Source organism: Saccopteryx leptura, chromosome X (genome assembly GCF_036850995.1).
Source record: "Saccopteryx leptura isolate mSacLep1 chromosome X, mSacLep1_pri_phased_curated, whole genome shotgun sequence".
Classification (NCBI taxonomy): domain Eukaryota; kingdom Metazoa; phylum Chordata; class Mammalia; order Chiroptera; family Emballonuridae; genus Saccopteryx; species Saccopteryx leptura.
The window spans coordinates 56,771,040-56,793,751 of record NC_089516.1 but is presented as its reverse complement, the minus strand read 5'-3'; the positions used below and the strand labels follow the sequence as shown (position 1 = coordinate 56,793,751).

General features: G+C 43.4%; 1 protein-coding gene across 1 annotated transcript in view; it reads right to left on the bottom strand.

The window, feature by feature from the left end:
• The window catches only part of IDS (iduronate 2-sulfatase), a 35,461-nt gene extending 22,985 nt beyond the window's left edge, over positions 1–12,476 (bottom strand). Inside the window, exons 1-6 of the mRNA XM_066356098.1 lie at positions 12,263–12,476; positions 11,615–11,751; positions 10,770–10,947; positions 6,823–6,911; positions 3,566–3,766; positions 1,975–2,145 (exon numbers count right to left, since the gene is read on the bottom strand). Coding sequence (XP_066212195.1) covers positions 1,975–2,145; positions 3,566–3,766; positions 6,823–6,911; positions 10,770–10,947; positions 11,615–11,751; positions 12,263–12,356 — 870 coding nt within the window. The 5' untranslated portion in view covers positions 12,357–12,476. The remainder of the gene's footprint in view (positions 1–1,974; positions 2,146–3,565; positions 3,767–6,822; positions 6,912–10,769; positions 10,948–11,614; positions 11,752–12,262) is intronic.
• Between the last annotated feature and the right edge of the window lie 10,236 nt (positions 12,477–22,712).

The following is a 22,712-nucleotide window of genomic DNA, read 5'->3' as shown; positions in this document are numbered from 1 at the left end:
GCAGGCAGGCCAAGCATTGATGTAAAAGAGCCACAGTCCCATCTGGGATCGCTCCCTCCCAGCCTTGTTCACAAATATTTCAAAAATTATGAACCCCACCCCCACCAAGGCTGAGAAATAAGGAGGCCACTGATATACCAGAGTAACCATAGTTTCTACCATGTGCTTAGCCATCTTATCAGCTAGACCTGCTGGCTTCTATTCTTCCTTCCAGTGAGGACTCATCCACTCTGCCCATGAGGTAAAGATGGCAGTTGTCCATTTAACTAACCACTTCCTAGGAGGATTATTCTAAACATTGGCCTACTTCAGTGTTCTACTAGATAAAAGCCTTCAGTCCACAACTTGGGGAACTTTGATTCTCCTGGAGGGTTGCTGTTTCCTATTCAAGACTATGCCCTCCTTCCTATGCTGGGAAAGAAGCAGATGTAGTCCTTACCCTTAATGAGTCATCTGTCCAGTGAGGACACAAGCTTGAAGATTAGAACATGCACATGTTACTAGTAGGGCCCAGGGACAACATGGGAGAATGAGCCCTCAAGTCAGCCTGGGGATATCAGTGAAGGTTTCACACAGGAGTAGCATTTGAGAAGAGGTGCTGGCAGTCATACAACTTGGAGTAAGTCACCACACTTCTTTGTCTTTAATTCCTCACCTAGACAACCGAGACAGCAGGTACCCCATCTGGTTCCCATGGAGACCAAAAGATCGGAGAACACACAAAAAATACTGAGCATTCTTCCAGGCACACAGTCAATTTTATTAAGGGTAATTTTAAGAGACCAATCACTAAGAAGGTACCCAGGTACAGCCTCAAAGCTGCAATTCAAGCAACCTCTCTATTAAAACCCCTACAGATGGAAATTAGGAACCAAACTAACTCATGAATCTACTGCTTTCCAAACTCTCACAACTGCCATCAGAAGCTCAGGTATCAAATGGATGTGAGGGACATACATCCCTTACCACCCAAACTCTTGCTATCCAAACTCAGCGGTAAAATATGTATGAATAGCAAGAGGTACCTATATATTATATTTTGCTGTAAACTATACCCAATAGCAGTGGTTCTTAAAACTTCTGTGTGCATCAGAGTCAACTGTGTATGTACTTTATTTAGAAATTCAGGTTCTTGGACCCCAACTCTACCTTTGAATTCCCTAAATATGAGTGGACCAGGAGTCTGTGCTTCTAAAAAGCCATCATGGTGATTCTGCTGCAGGTGGTCCAGAAAGCACACTTTGAATAAATGGTCTCCTTCCTTCCACTGTAGACTGCCTGTTGGAGTGTTCTCATGGTAACAGAAAGGCAGGGCTGAATGTGGAATATTCCAGAAATAGCATTAGTCAGTATGTCTTCTGCACAAGGAGAGGGTAACTGATGAGTCACTGTGAGGATTCTAACTCCATATCTGCTCCATCCCCACACCATGGCAAAGGGAAACCAGATGTTGCAATTGGATGGCACCGGCCATGTTGGTGCCCCAGCTCTCTCAGAGCCAAGACCCTATTTACCAAGCTACCCCCGAGAGAGATGTGTGCTCGTGCTGGCTTGCCTGCAGAGGGGATCTGCAAGTACCAGTAAACTGAGTTTTCTGGGATGCATAGGAGTTGCCCACCACCCTATAACTGATGAACTGTCACCTAGATTAAATAGCATCTCCCATGAGTTACTGTTGATCATTTAGGTCTCTTCCCAACCTCTGTGCCCACATCCAGTAAGTCTTCAAATCTCTAGATTCCCCTTTCTTTGGAAGTGGAGACATTGACTGGAAGATTCTTTATCCATCCAGCACTTTTCATGTCCTAAATGCCTCTAGACCACCCCCAACACCAGCACTTTGAAAGATGCTTTGCACAGAGAATGTTCTTAGTAAGACATAATGGATGGAGTAGCATCCACTAAGAAAAGTGGTATCACCAGTGACATCATGCCATAAGTCTCCAATACTCCCCCAAAATATGTCCTTGGTACCTGAAAGTCCACAGGAATTGAGCCATAGGGCACACTGAGGTTTAAAGCTTGGACGTCCTCCCGCTGCCTGATATCCATCCAGGGGTTATAGGCCACAGAAGGGAGGCCAGCAGGGACATAGGGATCAGGAGCCAGGGTGATGTTCTCCAAGGGATACAACTTCTGAAACTCCTTGGGAGAAAGCACACAAAGTCACCAGGTTGTCACCCTTTTGGTAAAGGTACAAGGCTGAGACTCTAACGGTATTTATACTGCCTTTTTTTCTAAGCCTGTGGAGCATTCACATGATGGCCCACTAACATTGCTCAGGTATGCCCCCCCCCACATGAAAGTCAAGAACTTAAAGCACTCCCACAAGATGCCAATGGTAATGAAATAATATGGTTTGTTTTCTACAGAGTAGTGAAGCTCTCTTTCCTCATACAAATCATGCCCTCCTGTTCTTATCCCCAGCACTCCTCCTATTATAAAAGGTGTAGAGAGGTATTGTGAGTTCCCCAAACAACCCTTGGGTTCAGTGATTCACTGGGACTCAGCACAGTTATACTTGTGGCTATGACTGATTTCAGTAAAAGGAGATCAAATAGTTGTCAAAGGGAAAAAGACACATGGATGAAGTCTTGGGAAAACCAGGCACAAGCTTCCAGAGTCCTCTCTTAATGATGTCAAATAAGATGTACTTAATCCCCGCAGCAACAAGTTCTGTGAAATACCACTACCAGGGGTAGTAGTACCCAGGGTTTTTACTGGGGCTGGTCACCCAGGCACCCTCTGCCTGCACATACCAAACTTCTAGACTCTAAGAAGGAAGGAAGAGGTTTGCATAAACAGTTTAGGTATAGTGAGTCACTTATCAGTTCTTGGAATGGTAGGAACACTTCAGAAATCCAGGTTCCCATCCAAGGGCCAAGCTCATAAGCAGGACTTCCAAAGGATGATAGTTATGCCTGCTATTTTAACTCTTTTCTGCATAAGAAGCAGAAATGAGACTCACTCCACATTATGGTCTTGATTCTCATCATAAGTAAGGGACATTCTTTTCAAAGTCAAAACAATGGGCTGCTCAGGCCCAGGGATAACATGATAGGGTAAAATTGAAAAAAAAATTTTAAAGAGATTACAAGCTCTAAATTATACATGTAAGCACAGGATTTTAGGTTCCAACAAGAAATGCAGTGTCCTGTGTGTAAGTGGTCTGACCTCACAGGATCTGGGGGAAAGGCAATTACTAAAGAGGAAGTCACATTCCCTGGAAGTGTGTCACAAGGACTATCCCCTATTTTCAGGCTTTGGCAGCTCTGACTCAATTCTCTGTGATAATCTCACCAACCAACCCAACATTTGTTCACTAAGTTCAAGGAAATGAAATGAAACCCTCCAGTAGAGGAAAGTATTTTTATATGTTCTAAATCTACTACTTAGCCTTAACCTCTGAATCTCATCTTCACACTTCTGAGTACATTAGTGCCATCAGGCATCCCTGGTGAGCGAGGATGGCAGGATGTGGCCACCTTCACTACACAAATCCCTCCTTTAACAAACAACACAGCTGTCATCGCTAGGTTGGATCAGCCCTCAGCCAGCTCTTCACCTTGGGGTATCTGAAGGGGATGTGCGGCTTGTGATACCCAACGGCCAAGAAGAAAGGACTGGCAGATGTTTTCACTTTTTCCAACAATCGTATGGCTTCCTTGGTGCTCTGTTTGTCAGGCAAGGTACCCTCAGGTATATCGGCCACATCAACAGGGCAAATCAAATTGGCATGGAGTTCTCCATCTGGCCCCCTACATGTCTTTCAAAATAAAACATATAAAGTCAGTTTTTTTTTTTAATTTTTAAGTTGATTTGAGAGAGAGAGAGAGAAAGAGAGAGGAAGGGAGAAAGGGTGAGGGGAAGAGGGAGAGACAGAGAGAGAAGCATCAACTCTTTTTTCCACTTAGTTTTTCCATTTAGTTGTGCATTCACTGATTGCTTCTCAGATGTGCCCTGACCAGGGATCGAACACACAATCTTGGTGCACTGGAATGATGTTCTATTCAGTGAATTGCCCAGCCGGGGCCTAAAGTCAACTTTTAAGTGCAAGAAATAGAAGTCATGAATGTTACACATACCATGTATCTAACATTCAGATCAGCAGCACATTAAGTATTAGTTATTCAGGACAGGCCATAAAAAGTAGAAATAAAATAGAGAAGTATTTTCGTCTTTTCAAGGGAAGGGTCAGAAATCCACCAGTACTTATATCCCTGCTGCTAATCCTCTATCTCTAGGTCACAATTAAAAGAAACCCAAATAAACTAATTATCAAAAAAATATGTCTCGCCTGACCAGGAGGTGGCGCAATGGATAGAGCATCGGACTGGGATGCGGAGGACCCAGGTTTGAGACCCCAAGGTCCCCAGCTTGAGCGCAGGCTCATCTGGTTTGAGCAAAAGCCCACCAGCTTGAACCAAAGGTCACTGGCCCCTGCAAGGGGTTACCTGGTCTGCTGAAGGCCCGCGGTCAAGGCACATATGAGAAAGCAATCAATGAACAACTAAGGTGTTGCAACGCACAACAAAAAACTAATGATTGATGCTTCTTATCTCTCTCCGTTCCTGTCTGTCTGTCCCTGTCTATCCCTCTCTCTGACTCACTGTCTCTGTAATAAATAAATAAATAAATAAATAAATAAATAAACAAATAAATAAATAAAAGCTATGTCCACACAAACACTGTCCTACCAAATCTACCCAAGAGAAGTAAAAACTTAAGTTCATACAAAAACTTGTTCATGAATGTTATATCCACTTTAGTTATAGTAGCCAAAAAGTAAAAACAACACAAATGTCCTTTAAATGAAAAATGGACAAGTAAAATATGTTCAACCATACAATGGAATACTATTTGTCTATAAAAAGTAATGAAGTTCTTATTCATGCTACAAGATAGTTGAACCTCAATAACATTATGCTAAGTAAAAGTAGCCAGATACAAAAGGCATATACTATATAATTCCAGTTATACACTTTGTCCAGAATAGGCAAATCCAAACATAAAGTACATCAGTTGTTTCCCCAAACTGGAGGTTGAGAGGAAATGGAGAGTGAATGATAAAGGGCACAGGATTAGTTTCTGGGCTAATAAAAATGGTATTAAATTGGTTTTGGTAATGGTTTCAGAACTCCGTCACTACTAAAAAACATTGAACTATATACTTTAAAGGGTCATTTTTAGAGTATATAATTATATCTCAAAAATTTTAACAAAAGCAATAATGTCTTCATTTTCAAAGACAGATTACAGCTTATAAATGACAGGATCCCAGTCAATTAGATGAGGTGATAATCCATGGAATTCCCAGACCCTCAACCACACCTTGCATAAAATGGAACCCGCTGCTTTATATCCCAAAGTGGCCACGGTGGTCAAAGGCCAAAGTCAATTATGACCATGACTGCGACCTCACCAAGACCCAGGTGTAGCAGCAGCTGCCTTCCATAGGCTACCTCATTTACCCTGCCCTGGGGCTAGACAGCCCAGCACCTGACTCCCAGCACCTGCTCTCCACAGAATCTGCAGCACTCATGGGGGGTTTGGTACAGTCAGACCCACCACTTTGAAAACAATTGCACATGGTAGGGGCCAGGGGCCTGGCACATTTCAGAGGTCATTAAAAAGTAGCAAGATGGCTTCAGGGAGTGGAAGGATTTAGATGGGGTCTTCCAATCTCATTTTGTTAACACTCAAGCCACAAGCCAAAGTCCAGAACCCTTAGCTTTAACTGTATTCTGAAATAGAAAGTTGTCAAGAATTAAAATACTCCTCTCCACCACAGCAAACCCTACAAATCCACATACTTCTCCACATGATATCTTCAAAAATTTTCAAGGAGCATGTATGTCATTCCTCAGTCCTGCATCTGGTTTTCTGAATTTCTTAAATATGGGTTTTAGTTTCATCTATACATATATTATATTCCTCTTAATGAAGATTTTCTTTGTATATTCCTTTTTTATTCCACAATGCTCTAAAAATTTAAAACCCTCATCAAAGTTCTCAGCACCTAACTATATCCATTAAGCCTAAGACAGACAGGCAGACTATTTGCCTTTTTTTCAATCTGGGCTGAGACTGCTGCAGCACAGGTCTCTCTTCTCCCTTCCATGACTCTCCATCCCCTACAACCCTCAGCTCAGAACCTTATCCAGAATGAGCACCAAGGAGCCATTAAATGATTTTCACACAGTAGAATATAAGGTTCCAGAACAAGACATGCCCGGCCCTGGCCAGTTGGCTCAGTGGTAGAGCATCGGCCTGGCGTGCAGGAGTCCCGGGTTCGATTCCCAGCCAGGGCACACAGGAGAAGCGCCCATCTGCTTCTCCACCCCTCCCCCTCTCGTTCCTCTCTGTCTCTCTCTTCCCCTCCCGCAGCTGAGGCTCCATTGGAGCAAAGATGGCCCGGGCGCTGAGGATGGCTCTGTGGCCTCTGCCTCAGGCGCTAGGATGGCTCTGGATGCAACAGAGCAACGCCCCAGAGGGGAAGAGCATCGCTCCCTGGTGAGCATGCTGGGTGGATCCTGGTCGGGCACATGCGGGAGTCTGTCTGACTGCCTCCCCATTTCCAGCTTTGGAAAAAATGAAAAAAAAAAAAAAAAAGACATGCCCACCAACTTCTAAAACAAAACCACCTCTCCTATTGGACCTAATGTAAAAGGTCTAAACACATGTCTCTGTCAAGTCATAATCACAAACTTCAATGGATAACCAGCTTGAAAGAAGGTATAGTATACACAACAGTGACCCTTAAATTAGTAGACAGAGAAAAAGTGCTTCCTCTGCATAACTGCAACCCTTTCATATACTTACCTTAGTGTTTTCATACTTTTCAGAGGAAGGATGGTAAGGTGGAACTGACCAGCTATATGGAGAATCATCACTATGATTAGAAGATATTCCTTGAGGGGGGGAAAAAAGAAAGTCAGTAAATAAAACATGAAGGGTCTTTCAATGTCCTCTTCACCCAAAGTTAAAACTTTGTAAACAGGGAAATATCATCTCACTTCTTTGATACTAAGTTTTGTTGTTGTTGTTTTACCTATAAGATCAAGAGCTTAGGCCACGTGATGAAGTCCCCACTAAAGCCAACTTTCTCTAGGTTTCTATTTGAGTACTAAGCATCTGATTTCCTGGTCTCTAAAGCCCTGGTAGCTCATGCTAGGCTGAGGAAGAAACCTAAAAGGATGAGTTAAGCTAGCCTGTTAACAGCAACACAACCCTGCAGAGCCCCAGCTGAAGCCTCTCACTTGCCCTATGAAGGAGGCGGCAGAGGCACTGGCATCACCATGGGCCAGGTGGGGAAAGGGAGGCTCAGAGAATGTTGGTGCCCTGCCTGATGCCAAATAGATATTAGACAAATGAGCCGGCACTACAATCCATGCCTTAGAACTCCAGGTTCAGTGGTCATTCATGAAGTATAAACCTAGTCCTAAACTCAGTAGTTAACAGCTTATTTGGGAAGACAAAATGACAACATGTGAAACCAAGAAAAGACTGCCAGCTATCTAGAGAGTAAAAGTACTGTGTTAAGTGAGGGTGGGACACCCCAGGCACAGAGGTGACGTGGGTCCAGTGATGGTGGGCAGCAAGGGCTTCCAGGGGTCAGTAAGGCTTTCAAGGGTAATTAAGGGAAGTGCTACCTATGGGGATTAGCCAGGAGGAGCATAGAAGGAAGTGCATTAGAGCCACAGAACAGTGACACATTACAGGGCAGTGGGTAGAAGGTGCATCAGCACAATAAGCACAGTGGATATAGCAGAGGCCACTGACAGACCTGGATTCAAATCCTGGAACTGCCACTTAGTACTGGTGTAACCTTGGGCAAGGTACTTGACCTACGTAAGCCTGAAATTCCTCCTCAGGAAATGATGACTATGATAAAAAAAAAAAAAAAAAAAAAACCCACCTTGCTTGCTCTTGAAGATTTGAAGAGGATTAAAAGACTGCCTAGCACACTAACTGGCATTTATCTAGAATTCACTCAGTGGTGGCTGCTAACATCCTTGACAGGTTCTTCCCTGACAGAGCAAAGTCTTGAGAACAAAGACTCAGTTGAAAAATGTGTTTCCACAAGGACTGCAGGTGAGTTTTTGTTCTCTGGTTAACACAGTGCTTAGAGCCTGATCCCCAAAACTAACTATCAGGAGGAAGAAAGCCAAGCAACACCACTCAAGTCTTGTCTGGCCTCCCTCCCTGAAACATGGTCTCCCCTCTACTATATTTTCTCCTTTCCCTAAAACTGTCTCCAGCGGTACTCAGACAAGGGGTGATATGAGTACTGATTGCAGAAAGTTCTGATGGTAGGCTTTTTTTTTTTTTTGTATTTTTCTGAAGCTGGAAAGGGGGAGAGACAGTCAGACAGACTCCCGCATGCGCCCGACCGGGATCCACCCGGCACGCCCACCAAGGGCGACACTCTGCCCAGATGGTGGGCTTTTGGTTGCACATGATTCCTGACAGGTTCACCTTCAAACCTGGGCCTGACTTGGCCCAGCCATAAGTTACCCTCAACCTAGACTGACCAGCTGTGTTCCAGAAGGCGGCTGCTGATCCTACAGATGTATGCAATGAGCAAAAGGAAAGCTATTGAAAACATTCAAGTCATTGCCCGTAATGATAAGCACTGTGAACCATATAGAATTTGGGTTTTCAATGCACTTTCATACCTGCATTGGGATGCTTCCCTGGAAGGTAATCAGGGGATCTATGACTCCAGCTCCCCAGGAAAGGAATATGAGACTCAGAGGATGAATTATTTGCTCAAGGGCAACTGATAGCTAAGAAGTGGCAGAGCTGGGACTGAAACCTAGGGGCCCAGAATCCTGGTGGTATTGCCCAACAGCAGTTCACTCTACCTCCAGAGATATTAATCCCAGCTGTATGTGTGACAGGAAAGACCTGAAAAAAAAACTTGAACTAACGTACAATACATCTGTATGTTAGACTACTCTGCTGATATTTAAAAAATTTGCATGGCCCTGACCTGAAAGCTTGGTTGGTTAGAGCATTGTTCCAAAGCACAGACATAGTGGGTTCGATCCTTGGTCAGGTTACAGACAGAAACAGATCTATATTTCTGTCTCTCTCTATCCTTTCTTCTCTCTAAAAATCAATTAATAATCTTTTAAAATTTCTTCATGAAGAGTAACTATAATGAAAAAGTTTATTTAAAAATACAGATATAAGGCCCTGGCTGGTTGGCTCAGTGGTAGAGCATCGGCCTGACGTGCGGAAGTCCCGGGTTTGATTCCCAGCCAGGGCACACAGGAGAAGCGCCCATCTGCTTCTCCACCCCTCCCCCTCTCCTTCTTCTCTGTCTCTCTCTTCCCCTCCCGCAGCCAAGGCTCCATTGGAGCAAAGATGGCCCGGGCGCTGGGGATGGCTCCGTGGCCTCTGCCTCAGGCGCTAGACTGACTGGCTCTGGTCGCAACAGAGTGATGCCCAGGATGGGCAGAACATCGCCCCCTGGTGGGCGTGCCGGATGGATCCCGGTCGGGCACATGCAGGAGTCTGTCTGACTGCCTCCTCTTTCCAGCTCCAGGAAAAAAAAAAAAAAATACAGATATAAATTTTTTTGTTGTTTTTTGGGATTTTTTTTTTTTTTGTATTTTTTCTTTTTTTGAAGCTGGAAACAGGGAGAGACAGTCAGACTCCCGCATGCGCCCGACCGGGATCCACCCGGCACGCCCACCAGGGGCGACGCTCTGCCCACCAAGGGGCGATGCTCTGCCCCTCCAGGGCATCGCTCTGCTGCGATCAGAGCCACTCTAGCGCCTGGGGCAGAGGCCAAGGAGCCATCCCCAGCGCCCGGGCCATCTTTGCTCCAATGGAGCCTTGGCTGTGGGAGGGGAAGAGAGAGACAGAGAGGAAGGAGGGGGTGGAGAAGGAAATGGGCGCCTCTCCTATGTGCCCTGGCCGGGAATCGAACCCGGGTCCCCCGCACGCCAGGCTGACGCTCTACCGCTGAGCCAACTGGCCAGGGCTGATATAAAATTTTATATACATAATAATCTTCAATCAGAAAAATAATGTGTCCAGAATAGAGTAGACATCAAAATACAGCTCACCACAAGGTGCCATGATTACAAGTGACTTGCATTTATTTCATACTTTCTTTTTTTTCCCATCTTTTTGTCAAATAATCATGAAATTATTCTGTATGTTAAAAAAAAAGCCTTAGAGTTGTGCTTCAGCATTTTCATTTTGACATTAAAGAGAGCCAGTTTATCAGGCAGTGTTGAAGGTCACAACTGGCAGCCCCTGACAGCCTATAGGTCCTGGGCACCAAATCACACTGCTTTTGCTGACATAATTCACAGACTTTCAGCAGCAGCCCCTTCCTTGAGCAAGACAGCAACAACAGCTAGTCACATGGGACATCCTCAGATGTTCTAACCGTTAACCCCTAACTTTATTGACAGGGATTCTGGGGTACAAAGAGTCAGGCACATAGCTAGAATCTCACCCAACACTGTTACCTCCCCATCCAGTGCACATCTTCTGCCCCATGAGCTGAAGGAACCAAACAGCACCACAACTAGTTCCTAAAAAGAAGAAAACCTCCTTCTACCTTTTTTCACTTTGGGTGAGAACATGAAGCCAGGTTGAGAAGATTTTGTAAAAAATCAACAGTGAATAACGGGATGTCCACCCAGTCCCAAGAGGTCTCTGAAAAGACAGCCCCAACCCCAGAACAGGATCCCCCATGCTTGGGCATGAAACAAAAAAGAACTCAGATTTTGGATAGCACGCAGTACCAGGGTGAAAGACTTTTCCAACAGACATGGTCACGTAGCCATTCTCCTTGAAGTACTGAGGGATGGTGGAGAAGTTTCCAGCCTGTACTCTCCAGTAGGAGTTGAAGTCATACAGGCGAGTGGTGTCAGGTCTCCTCCCAGTGAGGAAGGACACACGGCTCGGGGCACACACTGCTTGCTGTTAAGGAGTAAAAGCAGAGGAAACAACATCAGAGGAAAACAGTCTGGGAGCTAAATCGTAACCAGGCAACCTCCCAATCCTCAGCAAACAGCTTGGCTGCTGAGTCATGCAGATCTTACAGCCAGACCGTGGGATTTGGGGCTCACTTAGTCACCAGAAATGTCTCCCAGGAAAGAGAGAGGGAAGGACTTAGCCCCTCAAACCAGCAGATGATTGTGTACTCCTTCTACACAATAATGTCTCACAGGCAAGGGTCCTGGGAATGGCCCTGTGAGGGGGTTCAGGAAGGTGTGCCACCATGGCAAGTTGGCTGACACTAGTTCAAGGTTAGTCGGCAGGTCTGAAGGTAGCATTCTGCAGCACCCTTTTTTTCTCAGTATCAGGCCACCTCCTTTTGGGGGAAGAAAGCTAGTCAGGACTATCCTGAGGACATTGGGGCCAGGGTAAACGCTGTACCCAAGGAGGAGGGGAACCCTTAAAAGCACAATCTTCCTTGTCAGTAAACAACCAGATTATTTCAATCGCCATTTTCCAGACTATGCTTCCCTCTAATAAGCAGATGTCTGGCACAATCAGTGCCATCTAACAACTGCTGAGGTGCCCACCCCTCACCAACTCTCATTGCATAAGGCTCACAACCACACCTAAAGGACCCCAGACATACCTGGGCAAAGGCATTCTGGAAGAGGAGACTGCGAGATGCCAGTTGGTTGATGTTTGGGGACCTTATGAGTTTGTCCCCATAGCAGCCCAGAGAGGGGCGCAGGTCATCCACGATGATTAGGAGGATATTCAGAGCATCTGCACAGGAGAGTGGGGCTTCAGTGAGATGACCTGCACTGACACTGAACCCCCACTCATGACAGGTTCTAGGGTACTGAAAGGCTCAAGGTTGTACCCTGCACCTTGACACCTTGACAATCCAGCTAACCAAGCCAAGGATGGTGGGAGTGGGTGGACAGAGAAAGCCCCAGTCCTGGGTGACAGGGATAGCTTTGGCCATCGCTTCAAGCCCAGATGAGGGAGGGATAAAGGAAGAGACCAAGAGAGAGACAGGGGGAGAGAGAGGGAGGGAAGGATAGACTAAAGAATAATTTAGGAAAGGAGAGAAGTACGGATAGAGGGAAGAAAAAACTGGGTGGGAAGAAAGGAAGGGTGGATGTAAGAATGAATAGAAGGATGGAAGGAAGGAAGAAGGAATACTATGAGAAAGGGCGTGAAGGAGGAAAGAATAGATTTAGGGAGGAAATAATGGAGAGGAGTTGGGAGGGAGGACGAGAGCCCCCAATCTGGGCAGGGACACAGGCATTACCTTTGGCATTGTTTCCCACCGCTGTGGACCCAAGAGAGGTGCAGGAGCCCAGGACCAGGCCTAGCCAGAGCAGGCCCCGGTCTGGCGGCGGCATTTCTAGCTCAGTGAGGTCGCTCCAGGGCCACGGTGACAAGCTGCGACAGAGGGCAGGGCTTCAGGCGCTGCAGCCACCGATTCAGGCGGCCCGTCAGGGGCTCTGGGCTCACAGGCTTTGCACCGCTAGAGCGCAACTGCGCCTGCGTGCCTCCTCCCTGCCCCGCTTCTTGGGGGCGGGGCCTGGTGGCGAGAGAGAGCATTTTGAGAGTGATCCTTTTAGAGAGCTGCTGCAGGGAATCTTTCCAGGTGTTTTCAAAGATTTGAGATGCAACCAGTGTCCTTAACTAGCAGTGACCTCCCTCTTTGCCCTTGCTCGTGGTATGCTTTTCCTCTGGCCCCTTCCCTCTTCTATTTCAGTGAAACCCAGATATACTGACCCCCTTTCCTATGCATTTATTCAACAAATACAAAGTACCACAGATGTGTATACCAAACATTGGCAGCATGGGAGTTTGGAGCTTGCAGACAATAAGTGACCAAATGAACATTGAATAGCAGTGGGCATGTATGTCCTGGAGGGGAGGAGTTGCTATTTTCTGTGGGAGTGGCCAGTAAAGTGATATTTGAACAAAAGCTCCGAGGAGGTGAGGGAGCAAGTTAGGTGGATGTCTGCAAAAAGGATGCTCTAGAGGAAGCAGCCATTGTTTGGAGCACGTTTTACAGTGTTAGGTGTCACAGAGGCTGGATGTGGCTGGCTGTTTATAGGAGATGAGAGGAGTGAAGGTCATACTTCCCTGATAAGAATCATCCACTGTCTGCCTGGGACTAAAGGTTGGAAAGGACACTACAGTCCCCATCTTTCCTCTGAATCACCCCCAACTCCCCAGTGAAGTAACCTAATACAATGCCAGGCAGATTGGAGGTTGTTGTTGTCTTATTTTTAAATTAAGGGATGCATAAACATTAGTATTGTTTTGGGGGGTTTGCTATGACCTAGGCAACATGCCAATTTTCTCCTCACAGCAACACTGTGAGGTAGATGCTGCTATCATTCCAATTTTATAAATCCAGAAATTAAACTAAAAGAGACAGAATCTCTTGACGAAGGACACACAGCCAGGAAATAGAGGAGCAAGGTAGCTTTCATCGAGAGGTGTGACTCCTCAAGCAGTAGCCAGAGTATGTTTACTGCCTGCAGCCTGCTGCCACTGCTGCAACACCTGTTTTGCTGTTTCTTTGTGCCTCTGCATGAGTGGCTGTTCACGCTGGAGCCTGGCTAGTGTCACCCCAAGAAGGGCCAGCCTCTGCTTGCTCTCCCTAGGCCAGAGCCCCTTATGGTGGGCCAGCGTTAGCCAAGGGTCCAAGCTGTCAGGCTTTAGGTGGCCCCTCAGCTGTCCCTCCTCATCCTGACACTTCCCTTGTATTGGTAACTTCTCAGGGTCTTGCCCTTTCTCTCCCCAAAGTATGGCTTTAATGTCTCAGGACATGTCAATGAGGACTCCGTGGATGCTTTAAAAACTTCTTATTCTCACTTCCTCTTTCCTTTGCATCTATAATACTTTCTCATAGCAACAGGTGCCTCCTATTAACTTATAAACTAAGGACCTAATTATATGCTTACCCTTATCAAAATACCATTAAGAAAAAAAAATCATAATGAGGAAAAGAAAAAAAAATCAGAGTTGACCAAAGCAGAGAATGAGGCAAAGGTCACACAGAGTTCCTGCCTCTAAAAAAGTCTGTTCTTTTGTGCACTTAGTATCATCCTATCCAGGCTCAGGGGCACAGGCAGGGGAATACATGAGGAATAAGGAGGCAGAATGGTCCTTGCCTGTTACCCTCCCCCAGGAGTGCAGTCTGTCAGAAGGAGGGACAGAAGCATAACCTGATCACCATAACACAGTTGGACTTTTGATTTGGTAAAAGGAAGTGCTTCCCCAGAGGAAACAACTGACATGAAGACAGTCACCTAATACAACACTTTTCAAGAGCCTTTGGCATGTTGCTGAGGCATTGTAGTCCTCAAAGGAGGGGAAGCTGGAAAGCCTGTTCTGAACAATAGCCAGGCCTCTAATTGAGAGGTGAGAGACCAGACATCTGTATCTTTCTGGGAGAGTTTAGATTTTAATAAAGGTTGGTCAACAGCTAGTATTGATTGACATTTGTGGCACAATAAGGTGACCCTGAGTCAACCACACCCTTGTATTATCCCCTCCCTTTACGTGTGAGTGGACTAGGTGCTTCTAAACAATAGAATATAGTGAAGGTGAGACAGAATGTCACACTTGTGACTATATTATGATGGAGATATGAGTCCATCTTGCTAGCAAAGACTACAGAGATTATCTTACTGATCTTTGAAAAGCCATATTGTAATTGCTCATAGAGAGCCATATAGCAGGGAACTGTGGGTGACATTAAGGACCTGAAGACAGCCTCCAGCCAAGAGCCAGTAAGAAGATGAGAACTTGGTCCTAGAATCACAAGGAAATGGATTCAGCCAACAACCACGTGAGCTTGACAAAGGACTTCAAACTTAAGAAGGGAATATAGCCAGGCCAATACTTCAACTGCAGCCTTGTGAGACCCTGAATAGATGATCCAGTCTGAATTCTTGGCCCACAAAACTGTAAACTAATAAAGGTGTATTTTTTTAAGCTGTTAAATTTGTAGGAACTTGTTACAATGGCAATAGAAAATGAACATAATATATTATTCATTCATAACATGAATAGACATTTGACCCCAATGTCAGATCCCTTACTATGGTGACCCAATAAAACTCAAGTGGACATGGAAGTGGCTTTTTATGGTTACGAAAGCACTGGTGCCATAAGAGTCCATGAGAAAAAAAAAAGAGTCCATGAGAGCAGGTTTGAATAATTCCACAGAAATTATACCCATTAAGACCAATCCACAAGCACCCCCAGGGTATGTGATGGCAACACAATTCTGTAGAGAAAAAGACAATCTCTCTGTCCTCAATCTAGCCATGACTAAAATCAAAGAAATACTTGAGGGAAATGGGCATGTCTTCAAGTTTCCAACAAAGCTCAAGAAGCACAGACACAACTGAGCTTGAACTTGCAGGGCAACCACCAGGGGCTTAAAAGGTGAAAGGGAGAAATAAAGGGAGATGATGATGAGATGATGATGCAGGAGAAGTGAAAACAAAAGCTGATGATTGACTTTTTGGACACATAATTCAATTTAAGGAACACAAAGCAGCTATGATTGCTATAGACACCCTTAACTCCCACTATTGATATTTCAAAGATGGTATTTTTTTCAAAGTACTTAAACACACCAACAGATGAGAAGGTGAAATGCTCTCCTTAACATCAGGTGCATTCACACAGTAGTTTCAATCCTTTGAGCAGTTTTTTTTTAAGATTTTATTTATTGACCCTACAATAGGGGGTCAATAAATAAAGGAAGGGTAGAGCAAGAAGTATCAACTCATAGTTGCTTCACTTTAGCTGTTCATTGCTTGCTTGTTGTATGTCCCTTGACCAGACAGGTCCAGTTTTGAACTAGTGACCTCAGCATTCCAGGTCTGGTCAACACTCCATCTACTGCACCACCACAGGTCAGGGCCCATTGAGCAGTGTTTAAGGAAGTAGCTTAGTTTCAACAAAAACTAAATTATTTGGCTGAGAGCATCATAAAAATTAGGTCTCTGATGTCTCAAATTGGCACTGCTCTGTAGCTCAGAGCCTAATGAGATTTAAGAGGGATACCAAAAGCAAACATTCCTAATTTTACTATATAAAATATATGAGCAAATATTAAATACTTTTCTGAAAACTGGAGGAATAATGATTAGTTCTACTTCCAGTTCATGCTGGGTTCATCAGAATGCTGACACTAAAACATTGAATGTGCAGGAGGGTGTTTATTATGGAGTGGAAAAGATAGAAAGATAGCAAGACTAGTCAGATGGATCAGATGAGCTGTAATACAGGCCTTGGCTGCCCCATGGGGCTGTCTAGAGCTAGAATAACCCTCAGAGTTGTCTCAGGTTTGGCTGAGATGGGCAGATATTTACATATCACTTTAATAAGTCATTAAATGTGGCTATACTAGGAGGGGTCTTATCTTGGGAAAGTTGGCTCTCTGCAGCTGAGGCAAGCCCTGAAGAGGCAGACAGCACTAAAGAGGAGCCCTCTCAGCAACTGGGGCAGGAAGGCCTTCATTGGAAGAGGATTTAGGTGGCATGTCTCTGTGTTCACTTTTCCTCCTTTTAAAATAATCATGAAGAAACAAAAATAATATAACATGACAACAAGAAAGAATGGGAGAAGATGCTCAAATTCATTAGTTATTTGGGAATTGCAAATCAAAACCACAGTGAAGTAGCACTTCACACCCACTAGGATGACTAATATCAACACTAAAAATAACATGTTGGTGAGGGTGGAAAAATTGGATCCCTCCTACATTGCTGGTGAAAACGTAAAATGATTTAAACTGCTGTGGAAAACAGTTTTGCAGTTCCTCAAAAACTTGAATATAGAATTGCCATATGGCTCAGCAGTTCTTCTCTTAGGTATATACCCAAAAGAATTGAAAACTGATGTTCAAATAAATATTTGTACATACATGATTATAGCAGCACTGTAGGTCGAATAAGTTTGTAAATATGATGTATATGTTTGCTCGCTTATAGTTTGCATTGGGTATGGGGGACAGGCTGTAAGAAGGCAGGGTCCTTATAGCCTAAGGCTGATTTTTTGTTTTTTTGTGTACACAATGACTTTTATTGAGATATAATTTACATATAGTAAAAAGCACAAATTTTAGGTGTTTTTAGACATGCAGACAGCTAAGGACCACCGATAGATCAAGGTAAGGACCTGTTCCAAAAGCTCCCTTACCTCTGCCCCACCGACCTTCCATCCCCCACGAGTTTTCTGACCTGTCACTTCAGAATCACTTTGGCTTGACTTTAGACTCTGTATAAATGAAATAATATGGCATGCTGAAACCTTTTCTTCCTCCCACTCATCAAAATATCATAAGCTCCTTTCTACTGTGCAGCTGTACCATAGTTTAATTCGTTTTCCCTTTTGTCTGTGGTTGCTTCCAGTTTGGGGCTGATTTGAGAATTAAACACCAAAGGCCTCTTTCACTCCTAGAGGGTTGAGGTCTGCCAGTGGGCTCTGCACTGTTCTCACACCAGCCTCTTCCATAACTGACTGCTTTAAGACCCAGGCTCTGGGAACAGAGACGAAAGACTGTCCCCCACCAAAACAACTGTCTTCTTACAGTGCCACAACACAGGCCACCTCCTCTCCCTGCAATTTCCTCTTGGAGCTCAGTCATCAGGTCTAAATACTCCAGCAGAGCACTGTTCAGAGCTTCATGTTCTAATACAGGAATTCTTCTCATATATTCCTTGGAAGACAAAGAATGTTTCTCAGTGAGAACCAAGTAAACAAGGCCACTTCTCTATTCTGGGTAACATGACAAAAGTTAAAGGCAAAGCAGTTTGCCAGCAGTTGGTTCCAACCATTGTGCTGTTTGTACATGACGTTCAGAATTGAGAAGTGCAGGATATTTCAAGGAAAATATTTGCAAGCTCACAAATGACGAATTATGAGACCACTTCCCAAAAATGTGCGTATTAGGGCATGAGCATTTTATGCATTTAGTTAATGTAGTGGATGACAATCTGCTGACCTACAGTGAAACTGGGGACTCCAATGGCTATAAGTAGTGTGAGGAAAAGAAACAGGACAGAATGCAATCACCTTTGCTCAGCCATGTCAACTACTAAAACTTCACAACCAACCTGTGTTTTTCAAACGCCAGTCTGCCAAAAAGTTAACCACCCCTGATGTTGTATAAAGATTATAGACCCAACAATCTTAGTGAAATTTGCTTATGTTCAGGGTGATGGCCACTTATCAGCCTGTATCACTGATGAAAATACTATTGGGGTTGTCTTAGATAGCTTTGGAAATTGTAGGCTCATTTGAACAACCTTTTGCCTTGTGTAGAGCATTTACAAACCATGCACAAGAGACAAAAAGCATTTGGACAAACTTATGTAGTAGTCAATGCATCATACAGGTGGAGTTCAGGAATCAAGCACCAGCTTGTACCATGTTGCACTGTTATGCACAGTAAGGTAACTTTATTCATCGCATGTATCCGTTTCTGGCTGGCTAAGTTACCAGTCCCCAAGTGTAAGAAGGTTGAAAGCCACTGACCTACCAGTCTAGAATTTCCTGATCAATACTAAGGAAGTGATCTGCCTGATAAGACCCCTGCTATTCCCTTCATCCCAAAATATCTGGCCTAAAAAGAATCCTTTCTTTCATGCCTGACCAGGCGGTGGCACAGTGGATAGAGCATCAGACTGGGATGCAGAGGACCCAGGTTCAAGACCCCAAGGTCGCCAGCTTGAGTGCAGGCTCATCTGGTTTGAGCAAAAGCTCACCAGCTTGGACCCAAGGTTGCTAGCTTGAGCAAGGGGTTACTCGGTCTGCTGAAGGCCCATGGTCAAGGCACATATGAGAAAGCAATCAATGAACAACTAAGGTGTCGCAACGCGCAATGAAAAACCAATGACCGATGTTTCTCATCTCTCTCCACCCCTGTCTGTCCGTCCCTGCCCATCCCTCTCTCTGACTCACTCTCTGTCTCTGTAAAAAAATAAAAAATAATAAAAACAAACAAACAAAACAAAACAAAACAAAAAAAAAAACTAGTGCATTATTACTTTGGGGGAAAATCCATAAACAAATGTCAAGCAGTGATTACATATAGTTAAAATGATCGAAGAAATAACTTTCAAAGGGCCAAAGTAATTTGGAACAAAAATAGTACATTACTAAAGGCATTTATGGGAGCTCTTCCCATAACTCACATGGGCACACAGGTCAGAGTTTAACTTAAATATACTTACTGGTGACAGCCAGCTTCTGGTAAAACCCAAGTCTTGGTGGGTTTTTTTGTTTGTTTGTTTGTTTTGTGACAAAGACAGAGAGAGGGACAGACAGAAACAGACAGACAGGAAAGGAGAGAGATGAGAAGCATCAATTCTTTGTTGCTTAGTCTCCTTAGTTGTTCATTGATTGCTTTCTCATATGTGCCTTGACCAGGGGGCTGCAGCAGAAAAAGCGACCCCTTGCTCAAGCCAGCAACCTTGGGCTCAAGCCAGCGACCATGGGGTCATGTCTATGATCCCATGCTCAAGCCAGTGACCCTGAACTCAAGCTGATGAGCCTGTGTTCAAGTAAGGCTTAGTTTTAAGACTAAGCCTTTCCCAACCTTTTAGTACTAAGATCTTCTCAACACTAAGCTTTTCCCCAAACCCTTGACTGTTGCATGATGTGGGTGGTGCACTCTTATGAGGAATCCCATTTATGCCTCAGATAAGTGGCTTTGTATCAGAGACTGCCTTATTTTCATATTGGCTTAAAGGCTTTAATTTTCTATAATATAAAATGAGGCAGACTAGGATCTCTCTCTCTCTCTCTGTTCCTGCTATTAGCATTGCAGAGGAGAAGCAGCCAAGATGGTGGAGTACTGAAGGAGAAGCCAGTTTGTGCAGAGTTTGTGCAGAGAGGAGATGGGGAACAGAGGTGAATAAGGCTGGTGAGATAGAAATCTTTGATTCTAGGAATACTCAGATAAGTCAGCAGCTTTGGAAGCCCTGAATGGAAAGGGAAGTGTTTTCCCACTGTATGTATTTCTCGCCCGCTGGGTGCAAGCTAGGATTAAAGGTAATGGCCCACCAGTTCTTGGCTCCGTTGTTTCATTACCATCTTTTTTTAATCAAACGTGAACCTGCACGGGCCAGGTGGCTGTGATGGTGGCCACATCTACTGGCCATACAAGCCCTATTCTCAATAGTCAGAGGTGGAACTAGCCAAGATGTCCAACAACAGATTAATGAAAAAACAAAGTGTGATATATACATAAACTAGAATATCATGCAGTCATAAAAAAGAATGAAGTATTGACACATGCTAGAACATGGATGACTATTAAAAGCATCATGCTAATTGAAGAAAAGCCAGATGCAAACGGTCACATATTGTATAATTCCATTTATAAAAAAAATATTCAGAATAGGTAAATCTATAGAAACAGAACACAGATTGGTGTTTGCCAGGGGTTTGGGGAGAGGGGCTGAGGAACAGCTGCTTAATGTGTATGGGGTTTCTTTTGGAGGTGATTAATATGTTTTGTAATTAGATAAAGGTGGTGGTTATACAACATTGTGAGTGTACTAAATGCCACTGAATCACTCACTTTAAAACGGTTACATTTATGTTATGTGAATTTTATCTCAATAATAATAATTATTTTTTTAAAAAAGTGGAAGATCTGCAATGGCTTAAAAATTCCACCAAGGTTCTGGAAACTTCCGCATCAAGACTGATGAAGCTGGCAGTCTAGAATACCTCCAAAGAGGACTTCAACTAAGGAGGAAACAAAATTAGCCTAGACAGTCTCTCAAAGACTCAGAGATAGCCAAGATGACAGAGGGCAGGAATAAGAAGTGAACCAGAGGTTAACTGAAATGTCTATATGGATGGTACTTTCACCCAGAAGGCTTAAAAGCCAGTATTTAACCCAAGAATGAAAAAAAGAAGAAAAAAGAGTTCTTCTCTAAAGAAATTGAGTAAAATATCTAGGAAGGACTAGAAAGTAGGAATGGGTATTGAAACCACAAAAATATTCTCTATATTATGATATTTGGAGGGCCCCTAAAAAACTATCAGCACATTGACTCTTCATCTTAACACAAAGCCTGCTAATTAAGCCCCATTCGTGTACACAGAGCAACCAGTCAGTCTTAATCTTAAGTGTAATCAGATAACAAAGGTCAAATATTTGAATATAGTGTATAGCAATGTTTTTCAACCACTGGTCGGCAGACAGGTTTCACTCAGCCAGAAATTCCATGCTGGTCCACGGAGGAGTTAACCACTCAGGTAATGAATGACAGAGAACTATCAAGAAAAACAATTCGCAAAGTTGGCCCTGGAGGAAAAAGATGATTAAGGGGCAAAATGATTAAAAGAGGACAAACAAAAATAAATTTTATTATCCTCAGAAAGATTTGAGAAGATTTTGAATATACAAACCAAAAACGAATTACTACAAAAATTACAGTAGAACATGAAAGATCTCTTTAAATTAAAACTACAATTGCAAAATTAAAAATCCAGTAAAATAATTTAAAAATCAAATTGAAAGAAACTTGTGAAATGTAGAATAGAAATATAAAAAAGGATATGGCCAAGTGTCTGGCAAGAATGTGGAGCAGTTCAAACTTTCATACATCTTATGATGGAGTTGTTAATTGATACAACTGCTTTGGAAAAATTTGTGGCAGTATTTACTAAAGCTAAAGCTCAACATCTGCCTACCCTATGAACCAGCAATTCTATTCCAATGCATATACCCAACAGACATGAGTACTTATGGTCACCAAAAGACATGTATAAGAATATTCATAGTAGTTCCAAACTGGAAGCCACCAAAATGAACTTCATCAGTATCCAATAATTTTAATAGACAAACTGTGATATTGTCACAAAATGTAATGCAATGCAGCAATAAGAAAGAGCTACCAATACACGCAACAATATAGTTGAATTCCCAAAATATCTTGATTGAAAGAAGCCAGACAAAAGACAGTACATAGTGTTTAACTAGCTTTATATGAAGTTGAAGAACAGCAAAACTAATCTAATATGATTGTTATAAAGTAGTGTAGTCCACGGGTTATATAGAGACACCAAGGCAGGTTATGGAAGAAATTTTAGGAGGAACTTTTATTAATATTAATATTAATATTAAGCCAAAAAGGCATACATGGGGTATAGCTCACCCAAATCATGCAGCCCAGAATCTAGCTCTGAGGCTAGTTATATAGACATGATCACATACTGGTCACGGAAAAAAGGAGGGGGAGCATGGTACAAAAGTAATTTACTGATAAGCTGATAGCATGTATCTATAGGATCTATTAAAAGGAAAAACATTCCTATGCATCCAGACCACAAGATAACACAGTAATGATAAATATTTTACATATCAACACAGTAGCAGTAAATGTTTTACATATCAAAGACATTCCCAAATCTTCTAGCATCTACCACCTATCCCTGTCACCACAATAGTGGGAAATGGAATGTTTAGCTTAGGATAAGGAGAGAAGCTAAATGAAATTACCTATGCTAAAAGTGTTGGGGCTAGCTTATTAGCCCCCACTTGCTTAGCTTACAAGTTTTATACATATAAAGAATTTCAAAAGGGATGATTATTAGAAAGCATATAAAATGTTACAGAAAACAGGTTTTTCAAGCAATGGGAGTGGGCTCATGATATCTTTGTCTAGAGGTATACTTCTCCCTCTAGTGACTCCAGGAAGGGAGGAAGAGTAATTTTT